General features: G+C 30.5%; 1 protein-coding gene across 10 annotated transcripts; it reads left to right on the forward strand.

Moving 5' to 3' along the window:
* The first annotated feature begins 469 nt into the window (after window positions 1-469).
* On the forward strand, window positions 470-12,550 carry Task7 (TWIK-related acid-sensitive K[+] channel 7). 10 transcript variants are annotated; one of them, XM_074138024.1, is made up of 9 exons: window positions 470-726; window positions 2,567-2,822; window positions 4,147-4,283; window positions 7,298-7,453; window positions 7,679-8,022; window positions 9,234-9,352; window positions 10,227-10,291; window positions 11,242-11,371; window positions 11,899-12,550. In XM_074138024.1, the coding sequence occupies exons 3-8, from the start codon at window positions 4,157-4,159 to the stop codon at window positions 11,259-11,261; spliced, it is 831 nt and encodes a 276-aa protein (XP_073994125.1). In that variant the 5' UTR covers window positions 470-726; window positions 2,567-2,822; window positions 4,147-4,156; the 3' UTR covers window positions 11,262-11,371; window positions 11,899-12,550. The 10 variants fall into 10 exon arrangements, with proteins under 10 accessions (XP_073994125.1, XP_073994124.1, XP_073994121.1 ...); XM_074138023.1 differs by having other exon boundaries at window positions 11,242-11,367; XM_074138020.1 differs by having other exon boundaries at window positions 470-624; window positions 10,227-10,473.
* The last annotated feature ends 306 nt before the right edge of the window (window positions 12,551-12,856 follow it).

A 12,856-nucleotide genomic window follows, 5' to 3' on the forward strand; every position in this document is an offset into this window, starting at 1 on the left:
GCTCTAGCGGGATTATCTAATATCTAATAGATACAAAACACGAATTAATTATCTACTTGAAATTACCTCAGGAACGATTTTTTAATGAGTAGATCTCATAAACGCTCAACTGATTAGTGCAAAGTTTATTAAATTGGTAATTTTTGACAACTCGAACTTGGTGACGATTGGCCTGAGACCACAGATCAGTGACTATGATTCCACTTATGTTTGATCGTCACTTTTCTCATATTCTGCTATCCAAGCTGTTTGTTTAGGATTCAGAAGAAATTCATTAAATTCAAATTACATTGAAAGCTATTGAGTCTTCTACATTCACCTAACAACGGAGGATAATATTACAAAATTCTGAAGTGAACTCATAAAATTCCCCCTCTCAGATATAAATATAGCAATTTCTTTATCCCCTGCAAAATATGATTTTTCTGATATATCGATGTTATTCTATCGACTAATGGCAACCGGCCAACCGGCTTGTCGTAGTGTTTTCGTCATTCGGCTGGGTCTTGCATCTACGCTGTCACAATAGTTTACAACCTTAGTCTTAGAGTAACTTGTTGATGGTTCTAAATTAGTATTAGTTTCAGCGGATTAATTTTAAACTTACACCATTCTTATTATTAGGTACAATCAGTTATGATCTATTTGGAACCATATCTCATCAAATTTCTAGCCTCTGTGTTGTGGAGTTTTGACCCTTTCCTCATTATTGCATGATTAAAACTGGTAATGTAATATTTGTATGTTGTAATTCTAGTTTTTAACATTTTTAAACATTAGCATTTTTGTAATTCAACTTATTGAATTTTCCTGTGAAAGAAAGAAGTAAAATCAAGTTCATAGCTATTAAAACTTTGGTTTTTATAATTGTTTAATGTTAACAAAAAAATAGTTGTATCCGAAATCATTAGGCTACATTGTTTGTTAAAGAAATTGTTGCTTGTACAATCTAAAAAGGTGCAATAATAGAAATGTATAGGTAAAACGCATGTAGAGGCTCGTTTGTTTCATAAAAGTGTCCGAATTTATTAATACTAATTAAATATTTGTTTATACCTTATTACAAATTATAAGCTTATTTTAAATATGGCACATTCTTTTCATCTTGATTTAAACTTATGGACAGCATCTTAGTGCTCTAAGACACGAAATCAAGATTGCTCATAAAATTAGTCTTCTTTTGTCCTTTTCATTCCAAATGTTTTTTAGACTTTTGAAAACTTCGACAGAATCATTTTCGAAATTTTGACTAGGATTTTTAAAGATTAACATTATTCCTCCATGCCCTTCAGATAAATATTTCTTTGAACACTTAGTCGGATCCTTATTACTGGACACCAATGATTTCAAATTTGCTTCCGTCATCAGGTTTATATTTCGTCCCTTGAGAGCAGAACTATTTTATGCCAAAAAAAAAAAATTAATGCAAATTTCGTTTTTAAATGCTATCCATATCAAAGTGGCTAATTGCCTAAGGAATTCGAAATTTAGTATACATAGTTTTGCTCTTAATGGGGGTTTACAAATTAGGTTTCCTTTTATGAAACTAATGTCATCACCTTATTTCGCCATTATTTGAGTACAGGTGTTAAAATAGCAGATCTCTCCAACAAGAAATACTGGCAGACTGTAGAGATCTATACTTTTTTTTATTTTTAATAAAGGTGTTATGTCAGCTAGCTTTATTTCCTCAGCTTCCAGTGTTCTATCAGAATAAGGTTCACCAGTCTTACTAATGAAGAGATGATCTTCTTTCTATCATATTTCAGTAGCTACTTATTATTCCTGCTGAACCATTACTTTATTATTTTTACCTACATTTAAACACCATTTCGTTTGATCAGCCGTTTCTTGCCATCATTCCCTGTCAGCTTCTTACACTTTTGTAGGGCCTTTACAGTTGTCTATGTTCTCTGTTAGTAAATTTGAGACGTATATCTCCCAATCATTTATTTTTATAATCTCTAACCATACTTTATGACTGGTTTCTTGTTTCAAACTTTATTATTATATATATATTAATTTTAAATTAACCTTGCTACATTAAAACAAAAATATTCTCGGACGACACAGCACAGAAAGTTTCAGATGTATAAGTCTTTAATCCCATGAAATCTCTTAAAAATTTGTATTTCAACTTGTTTTTGTAATTTTCATTTGATGTTAATATTGAATTTTTTATCTGTATTAACGTGCTTATTACTTGTAAGTCTCTATAGTGTTCTTCATCTGCCGGTTTCTCCCAGCAAAATGTAGAAAGCGAATTTTTGGTCTTTAAAAGTATTAGTTTTCAGTTCAGCACCAACACAAGATTCGTACTAGAGACATTGCCCTATAATTCTGCAATGAACTGAAATGGAAATCAGACACATTTTATGTAGCAAATCAGTCATTTGAAAAATATCCAAAATATCTTTTTAAAACTAGTGCTTCTAAATACTTGTTAAGAGCTTTATTAATAAATTTTAATATTTTAGCATATTGCTTATTTCATGCTGATTTATATTATTTGGTAGTTCAAATATTTGTAAGATCAAAAAATGGTAAAATAAATTAAAATTTGCAGGTACATGAATATTGTTCGCCGTTGGAACAAAAATGAGGAGAAAACCTTTATCATCCAAACATGAACTTGACTCACCAATCGAGTTTAGGTGAATAAAGTAAACACTTTATTTTGTGCCAAAAGCTTAGCACATAATTTTACTGTGAAATACAAATAATTATCATTGGATCGATCAGCCTTCTTTCATTGCTAGTACATATGAATATTTGTTGAATTTGTAAGGAAATATTAAGCTTCGCAAATCTCCAGATGAGAAGTAAGTTTTCTTTTCCAGTTTAAAAGTGAAAGCATAAATCGGCTTCAAACTTCTTCCTTCTTTCTCCATAGTTTTTTTTGTTTTTATCGATTTTTAATTCTTTTCTAAAACTGTATCCCTCTTAAATGCCAGATCGCGTTGCCAAGTGCACGTAAACGCATGTTATTTTAGTTTTCTTCATGAAGTATGTGTGATTAAGTGTGTTATCATCCTTTATTATTGAGGTACATTGATTGCAAACTTCATGCATCGTATTGTTTCATGATTTACTTGCAACCTTGTTAAACATTTTGTTATTTCCGTATCATGGCTGTAATTATTCCTAAAAACTGCGAAATTTTTTACTTTTTGTTTATAATACAATATAAGCTTGTTAGGTTTATATAATAACTTTTCTTCAGCTGTCCTACTGAATAGTTTAATATCTGGTATTTTGTGTACACAAATTTTGAGAAACTTTTTTTTTTATATATATATCGTACTTGAACAATGGATATATGTTAATGCACTCGTGGATTTTTGAAACCAACGTTGTGAAAAAAGTTCATTCAGCTCTTCTTTTGCTTTAACTCCCGAATTTTCTTGATTGCCTCTGCTGCAAAATATCCCTTTTTCACTAAAATTTTGTCTTTCTCAGTCATGTTGGACAAATGAAAAACCAAGACTGAGCAATCAGAATTTGAAGTACGAGTATATTCAAAGAATAATTTATTAAAGATAAAGGATTAAGATATAATTATTCACAATTAAGTTTCAGTAAATAGAATCCTGTGTTCAATGAAGATAGTAAAACTAAAAAACAAGTTTTATCTCATTATATATAATTTAATTTTACATTTTTGGATTTGTAAAATTAATTTTGTTTTTTATGCATCCTTAATTTCCTTTTATACTTATATATCCTTAACTTTTGTTTTATTTTAATCAACTTAGTATTATTTTTGCATTTCAATCCCTTATTATTTGAATGTTGTCATTTTGAGTTATAAATGTTTTACATCAAATTTATGATTTCTATATTTTTATGTGGGTAACAAATTGGATACCAAAGCTCACACTGATCTTAAGTAAGGGTATTTTACGTAATAATTTGTATGTATGTTTGTATTTTCCCATTTAGGATTACTTTTTATTGTAAATTGTAATGTATATTCAGCTATAAATTTGTTCTAAAAAAATAGTTGTGTGCCGTTATATCGATATTTAATATATACCCTAGTATGCAAAATAGTTGCAAATTCTGAGTTAACAAATACCAATAAAAACAACAATGTTAAAACAACCAACTTAATAATGTTGTACAATGTATTTGTTTAAATTGCAGGTGAAGTGGAATGAAGCGCCAAAATGTAAGGACATTATCCTTGGTTGTTTGCACATTTACATATCTGCTGATTGGCGCAGCAGTGTTTGATGCACTTGAATCCGAAACAGAAAGAAAAAGATGGGAATTTTTATCTGGTATAGAGCTGATTTAATTTTGTACTTTTTGAAATGAAAGAAGAGTAGCAGAAGTTCATGATTTTTTTTTTTTTTTTGCATCGGTCTGTGAGGGTCTGTGACATCTAATAAATTCTAAACAATATTAATGAGAAGTTAATGCAGTAAAATTACTTAAATGATATCAATTGTTGTACCAATTCCATTAAACACATGTTTTTTCGAATGTTTCTATATGGCTGAAATTACGAACGGAAGTATGAATGAAATGTTGGATACTAGCTGATTGGAATAAGAAATACTTTCATATAATTTGATAGGGTGTTAAATAACCACTGGAGAGATCTTTTAAAAAAATGCTTAGAGTTGCGGTCCCCAAGGAATCCACAAAAAAAAGTCTTGGAAAAACTTTTGAATAAAATAACGAGATATTTGTACGTAAATAGCAAAATTAGACTGCGATTACAGTACTTCTCTATAAAAGGCAAAGAGAAATCTTCCCTTTAGGGTAAGAGTAGAATGGCACTTTATTGTTGAAAATCGGTTCACTCATTGATAATTTGAAACAATTGCAATAACTTCCCTTGGTACGTGAGTTGCAAGATCGCTATTTTGCTATAATGTTACATAGGGAAGCTCGAACACCTTTATCGTGCCAAATTTTATCAAAATTGGGTTACGTTTTGCAGAGTTGTTAGTAAACAATTGTCTTAGAGGGGGCTTTACATAAATGGGGCTAACTCCTCTTCCATTTAATGTAGACCATCGAGACCTCTAAAAGGCACATCTACATGAAATTCCGAATCGAATGACACCTCATTATTGAAAATTGGTTGTCGCGTTTAGACTCTACGTTTACAAAACAGGTAATAACAAGAAGAAGAGGCGCTAATGGCCACAGACGTCGATGCGCTGGGAAAAAAAAAAGAACAAGAACAAGAACAATTTTGGAAATTGCCGTTTTTGCCCCATTCTGACATCGTTTTTCGAGAAAACTAATTAACCTACGTTGCAGCAAATAAATTACACTTAAAAAGAAGGATTTACCCTAAAATTTAAAGAAAATTTGGGATTTTCATCTTTTATAGGAAAAACTAGGCAAAATTTAGGTGTTTTTCAACGTTACGGCTTTTTGGTGTAGTTTTTGATGATCAACCCTTATACAAATATCCAACCGGATAGTTTTAATATTTTAAAAAATATTTAATATGAAAGAAAATTTGTATTATTGAAGGTCAATAATTCTTAAAATGCAATAGAATACATAGAAAAAGGTAAAAGTCTACAGTTCCTATCTAAAAACAAAGAAAAATGCAGTTTTTGTATCTGTGGAACAATGGAGCTCGCTGCAAGTTTTTGGAGAAATGGTGTTTTCAGATTGGATGAAACTATCAGCTAATCAGAAGTAGTAGAGCAGGCCTTTGTTTTCCCCAGTTCGATTCCTGTGTCGCATTGGCTAAATTGAAAATGGGCAAAATGGAGATCAGTTTTTTGATGTTTGATTGGCTAACCCCCACTTCTTCATACCCATCCATTGTAGCTTCCACGACGAGCTCCTTTACCATCATGTTCTACTGATGCTAAAAGTGAATTTATCTCAATTTTAGGTAGGAATTTTGACAAATTACGTAATTTTGTAGGTTTTTCTGGGTTTCTACATTTAATTGATGCCTAAACCATTCCATTAGACTTAACTTAAATTAAATCTAAGTTTAATAATTGTATAAAAATTGTATTACATTTTTAGTTCAATTCAAATATTTATCTTCAAAAAGATTTGCACGCACTGTTTAACTAATGAAGTGAAAATGTTTATATTTTGTATACGCTTCTTAAAATAAATTATGATTACAATCTATTATTGACTTGTTACACTAAAACTTGTTGGGTACTTGTCGTTTATCCGTTCAAAAGAGGCCTTAGTTAAGTAGGGCAAACTCCCTTTCTAATATTGTAGGTATCAAGATCCACAAAAACTATATCCACATATTGTATGGAATGACTATCCCTTCAATAAAATCGGAACAATACAAAGGGAGATATAGAGGATTAAAATTTAAACAATTTGCAAAACCTCTAAAATTTAACCTTAAAATTTGACTTAATAAGTATTAATCACTAAAATATAGTTATTTATACCAGTTATAGAGCAGACTTTTCTCTACAATTCAGTAAATAATTAATTAAAATCGGTACAATACAAAGAGAGAGGTTTGAAATTTGAAGGAATTACATACAGAACCTCCAAAATTTAACCTTTTATATCTCAATAAGTATTATCACTAAAACATTGCTATTTGTATCATTTATAGAGCAATCTTTTCTCTACAATTAGGCAAAGAATTCATTAAAATCGGAACAATACGAAAATCGGAAATATACCAAGAGAGATATAGTGGTTTGAAATTTGAACGAATTACAAAACGCTCCTAAAGCTTGGTAAACTGATTGCACATATTAGAATGTAGATCTTACTTCTCATCCACCCTGCGGTGTGGAGGATGTATGTAGATCTATCACATCTATTGAAAAAAATTGCCCAAGTAAAGTTGAGCTTTTTTGTGGGAAGGGATTGGTTAATCTTTCATATAAAGAGACATCTGTTGTGTATGTACTTACATATGTATATACTGGTTTGCCTCACGTATAATGTTAATAAGAATCAAATGTGTAAGAAAACTAAATTTAAAAAAAAACATCGGCGGACTAAAAATACCTCTGTACCGAATAAATTTTTCATAATTTAAAGATTTTTTCGCAAACGTCTTCTACGATTTTATTTAAATAAAACTACAGCTTTTACAGAAATATTTTCCCCAAAATTTCGTTTAAGGTAACTTCTGAAAAAGGAATGAGGTATTCATTCTTAAATGATAAGAATTAAAAAATATCACTCTTATATTCGGAGGAAGAAGGAAACTTGATAGTTAAACTTTTAGAATAGTAATAAGAGAAAGTCGTGTTCACGCCATATATTTTGTATATAATTTAATACTTTCTAATATATTACTTTTTAAATTATAATTTATTTCTAGCACTTCGTGAAAGTCTTTTAAAGAAGTATAATATCTCTAATGAAGACTATAAAATGATTGAAATTGTTATAATTGAAAATAAACCTCATAAAGCTGGACCTCAGTGGAAATTTGCTGGGGCATTTTACTTTGCGACTGTAGTGTTAGCTATGATAGGTAACTATAAGAATGTTTACTTGCATATTAATAATTTTTCCTTACCTATTTTGAAAAATCTCTGTGGTGTTGGATGTAGGATTTGAAAAAATGTTTTTGTGTGACATCCAGACGTAAATTCTGTTGCTCTTCATGCCAGCTAAACAATTGGCGAAATTTAAACTTACAAATTTATTTAATGTTTTATTTAGTTTTCATAACGACGAATTTTGTTTTGATTTTTAGGATATGGACATTCTACGCCTGTCACAATTGGTGGTAAAGCATTTTGTATGGCATATGCAATTGTTGGAATTCCCTTGGGTTTGGTAATGTTTCAAAGCATAGGTGAACGACTTAATAAATTTGCATCGGTAGTCATTAAGCGAGCTAAACGCTACCTTGGATGTGAACAAACAGAAGCTACTGAAATCAATCTCATGATGGCTACAGGACTACTGTCTTCAGTTATTATAACTACAGGAGCAGCAATGTTTTCTAGATATGAAGGCTGGAGTTACTTTGATTCATTTTATTATTGCTTTGTAACACTAACAACTATTGGCTTTGGTGATTATGTTGCCTTACAGGTAAATTATACCAGTTTGCTATAATTAAGAGGCTACATCGCAGTTTCATTTCACACGAATGGTTAAGCAAATGTCTGTGAGTTTTTCCCTGTAGTTTTAGTGCATATTAAATTCTTAACTGTATAATATAAATTTCAGCAGCAAGAATAAAAACCACTGTGCACGCTTAATAAAAATCCTTTAGAATATTCGGATTCTTAAAAAATAAAGAGAAAAATGTTACATATAGTTGGGAAAGTGTTAAACTGGAATCAGTAATAATTAGTGAGCAAAAAAAAAATAGTTAAGAAAGTCATCCAAGTGAAAGTGTATGTGACATTTGCATCCCAGTTGCAAGATTTTTATGCTGAAATTGACAACCTACTTGGGCCAAATGGCTCCAACGATTTGCTTTCAAACTTGGATACAAATTGTGAATACATTGATCTTATTTTTCCGTATGTTGATATTTTCTTGAAAACCGCGTGATTATAAACATGTAAACCTACAGTTTCTAGCTAAAATATTTTTCCCTGAGTTTGATTTTTAGTGTGTCTAGTAAAAGGGATGGGTAGATTTCTTCTTAAGCGCCATTTTTATGTAATGTACGATCCTATCTCAGATTTACTCTTAGAGGATTAAATGTATTGCTAAGATCAAGTTTGAAAAAATTCTTGAACTGTTAAATATCACTTTATGTATTGTATTGTTCACTTTCTCGAATGTGACTTTTAGGCTTATCTGTAAACTTCTTAGATACACATAGATTTATAGCTTTTTCATTCATCATTTTTCTAGGAAAATTCGTTTCAGGAAAGTTTTGGTAAAGATTGGGGTAGACTTCCTTTTATTTCTAACTACATTTCAGTGTAATATACAGTTACAATCTACAATATAATACTGGTTAGAATAAAAAATGACTCAAACGTTTAGAGTTCAGAGAAAATTTGTGAGTTAGAACGTTGAAAAGTATAGTAGTATGGGTAGTATTGAATATAATAGTAATAAGAGAATTTCCTGTGCTAGTATTTAAAAATAAAGCTGCAGCTAAAATGATGCTATATTTTTTTTTTCTTTTGTAATTAGGGAATATTGACTCACATGGCTGACCTGGTTCCCCAGGACTCAGCAAGGATCAAGATAAAAAACGCAGACATTTGTTTTACTTATGTAATTTTCTGTGTTTTATCATGCTGTAATCTGGCAACTTGTTTTTTTCCCCTTACTTTCAGAATGATCAAGCGCTAATTAACAAACCTGGATATGTAGCCCTTAGTTTGGTTTTCATTTTATTTGGACTTGCTGTCGTGGCAGCCAGCATTAACTTGCTAGTTCTTCGTTTTATGACCATGTACGTAAAGTATAAAATACATTTTATATTCTTAAATTCTATACAAGGTATTGCAACTTGAGGATATAATCTCCTTTAAGAGGCTAAAGGAGTTCTCAGATGTTGCCGCGGATCTAAGGTCTTCAACCGGAAGAAAGAATGATTTTCATTCCATCAGCATTCCACTAAAGGTTTTTTTGTCAATTTTTTTTTTAGATTTTGAACTTCAAGTATTAGAAACATTTAGATCTCTACATTTTATTTGAAATATTTTTTCAGAGCAATTCAGAATTTAGGGCAATCCTAGGAGAGAGGTATAGTTAGTCTATCACTCAAAAGGCCCTTTCAGTGTAATGTAAGAATCTTATCTTTTGCTTAATATAAACAAGAATTTTTTTTTTTCAAATCCAAGTTTAAAGCAAATAGGTGATGGGAAATTCTAATTTCTTGCCCTTTTCTCGAGAGCCAGATCAAAAGGATTTCTTGAAACTTAATTTTAAAAATTATTTACCATTATGCCAAGACTTTTCTTCTACAATTTATTTAAGGACAGTTCCTTGGAGTAAGCACATTAGACTTCTAAAACGTCATTTCAGTGCTTTGTGCGGTTTTTATGGAGGATAATCACTTGACTAGAAATGTAATTTTTTGTACGATTTTTTGATTTGTTTTTAATTCTGCGAACACACACAAAAAATTGTATGCTTAGTTTTTATATGTATATTAAATTTGGTTTTAATGCATTTCAGGAAATGTCTAAGTGCTATTTTAGTTTTAGGTTCCCACATTATTTCTGGAAAATCCACTTGTTTTCAAAATAGGGGAACTTCGCGCATAAGATGCGATACTTCGATTATTTGTGTAAATAAATACGTGAATTAATTTTATGTTGTAGGAATGCGGAAGAAGTACGCCGCGATGAGCCGGACGATCGGGATTCAGGAGATCAGACATTAGAAGGTGACATTGTTGCGCTGAATGGAAAATTGGTTGCTATTGCACTTACTGACCAAGTATCGGTCTGCTCATGTTCCTGTCTCACTCACAACCCCGTTCCTCCAATACCTATTTCTGTCACGATTGGGAAGAGAGCTTCTGTTTAGCGTCTTATATATTTCATCCTAAATTAATATCCCAACACTGTTAGTACAAAAAAAAAAAATATGAAACCATTATTTAGTTTTAGTTCGTTGGATTTTCTTGCACAATCCAACCTTTTAACTGTTTGTACAAAAAAAAAAAATCAACTGTTTCAGAATAACAATATTTGTAAATAATAATATATTCTTGAAATAATACTAGTTTGTTTTGTACATAACTTGCAAACTGTGAGATTAATTCTTTTTTAAAAATTGAGGCACCCAGAAACGGTCATTTTACTACTGTCGAAAATAAATTAGTTCGTGGTGCACTTCATGCCTAGTCCATCAATTCTTTGCAAGCCGTGCAGAACTTCATTTAACACTAAAATTAATACGAAATATTGTATACTGTCAGATACAAGTCATTTTTTTGTGTAGAAAAACTAAAAAAACTTACAAAAACGAAGCGTAACTTGGTCTATCTTAATGGAACATGCCTATTCAAAAATCTTTCTTTAAATGCCCAAATTTTTTAATCCATATCTTGCTTTGTGAGTTTATTATTGTTTCTTCTTTTGTTTATTCTATGAAAATTTCTTTCTAGCCTTGTATGTGCAAAACCAGAACTTTTCTTATTCTGATTTTACGAAAAAACATTTTTTATATCCTTTACCACCTTTGCAATATCGGTAGTTTTAGTGTACTTGCCATTGGAAGGCTCTAGATCGCCAGTAATGGCTGCATGGCGATTAATTTAAAATTAACACAAGGGTATTCCAATTGAATTTTTACCAGTTTTAAGATAGCTGAGACACTTATGTCTTTCAGGCGGAAGTACACTCATCTAAGCGAGACTACACATATCAGAAATGAAAAATACCTGAGTACTTGCTATATTATTGAATCATCGGCATAATGAAATCTAGAACCAATGTGACTTCAGTGAATAAAATTGTAGGTAATAATATTTTAATATTTCCTAGTTAAATTTTGTAAATGAGTTTTTATTAACTTACTTTAGTTTATTAATTTAATTTGAACGAATAAATTAATGATTTTTAATGATTAAGATTTGATTTACTTTCTTTCAATTTGCTAACTGTCAATTGTTTAATTTGAATTTTTACTGAACGAACGTGTGGTAAGGTGACCTGAATAAAAAAAATAATGCATTGGCGCAAAGAAAAACTTAGCAATCTGTTAAAGCCCACCAAATTTTTTATCTGTGTTAGTTCATGCTAAGGTTGCACATAATTTATTTTGAGGCTTATGATAATTATGTATAGTTGTATATAAGGATAATAAACTGAAGATATTTTTTTATTTTTACTAATGAATGATAGATATTCTAATCATTGTTACTAATTTTAACGATGTGGTGAGAACGATTTTTTTTTCAAAAGTACTCTGATAAAATCAGGGGTAAATCATAATTAGTACATTTAGTTTTCTTTTTGTTCTTATTTTGCTCTTTCATTTGTCTAGCATGGGATTGAATACAGAATAAACACAATCAAGTAAAAGCCAGCAATTACTGTAGCACATTTTTAACCTTCATTACTTCTATGAAGAAAATTTGTGAATTACTATTGTACTAAGAGACTTGGTGATGAACTATGAAAAACAAAAATTACAAAAAAAATTCTTTTTTGTTTTTTAGGATAAATAGGGTTTACATACATCAGGGGATGGGGAATAAAAGATTGTTCTAGATGTAATTGTTTATAAAAATAAAACTTAGATGAAATAATATCATTAATTTGTACTAATGATATGATGAAGCATTGTACACAAAAGAGATGAAAGTGAATGCAATGCTATCTTTGCTAATCCTTGTGACAAGGAATGACTCAGTACTCCTTGATAAAAGGAATGACTCAATGTTAAGGAAAAAACTGTCAAGCACAAAAATAACAAGAAGGAACTCTTCGTTGTATTGTAGTTAGATATCCATCTATTTATTTATCTATTTTTTAGTAATAAGTAAATAGATTTTAAATCTAAGATTTGTAAATGTATATTTTTTCTTTTTTATAACATTTTTTATAAAGTAAGTTGATGGATGTATGTTGTAAAAGTAAAAATTAAGAAGCATTAACGTTGTGAATCCTGTTTGAATAATAAATTTGTCATTGTACGTCTAAGTTTAATTCAAACATCCTAAGGTCTGTTAAATATAAGACAAATTTAAACTTAAGCGAATTGCAAGTTAGTTGGTGACGAATGGAATGCCCGGAAGTACCTCTTCACTTAATCTAATTTTAAGAACTTTGGGGGTAACTCGAAATCTATACCATCAAGGCGCGTCAGCATCTTAAGCTTTCAGTGCACTGCTGACCTCAGGGCAGTGTTCTCTCGTTGCAGACAATCACCCGACAGTGAGCTATAAGAAGCATTTAGAAGAAAAAAATTGAAGGGTAGGTTGCTGTTCGAAAATTCGAAA

The sequence above is a fragment of the Rhodnius prolixus genome, unplaced genomic scaffold (genome assembly GCF_049639745.1).
Source record: "Rhodnius prolixus isolate KJV_2025 unplaced genomic scaffold, Rpr scaffold_11, whole genome shotgun sequence".
Taxonomy (NCBI): Eukaryota; Metazoa; Arthropoda; class Insecta; order Hemiptera; family Reduviidae; genus Rhodnius; species Rhodnius prolixus.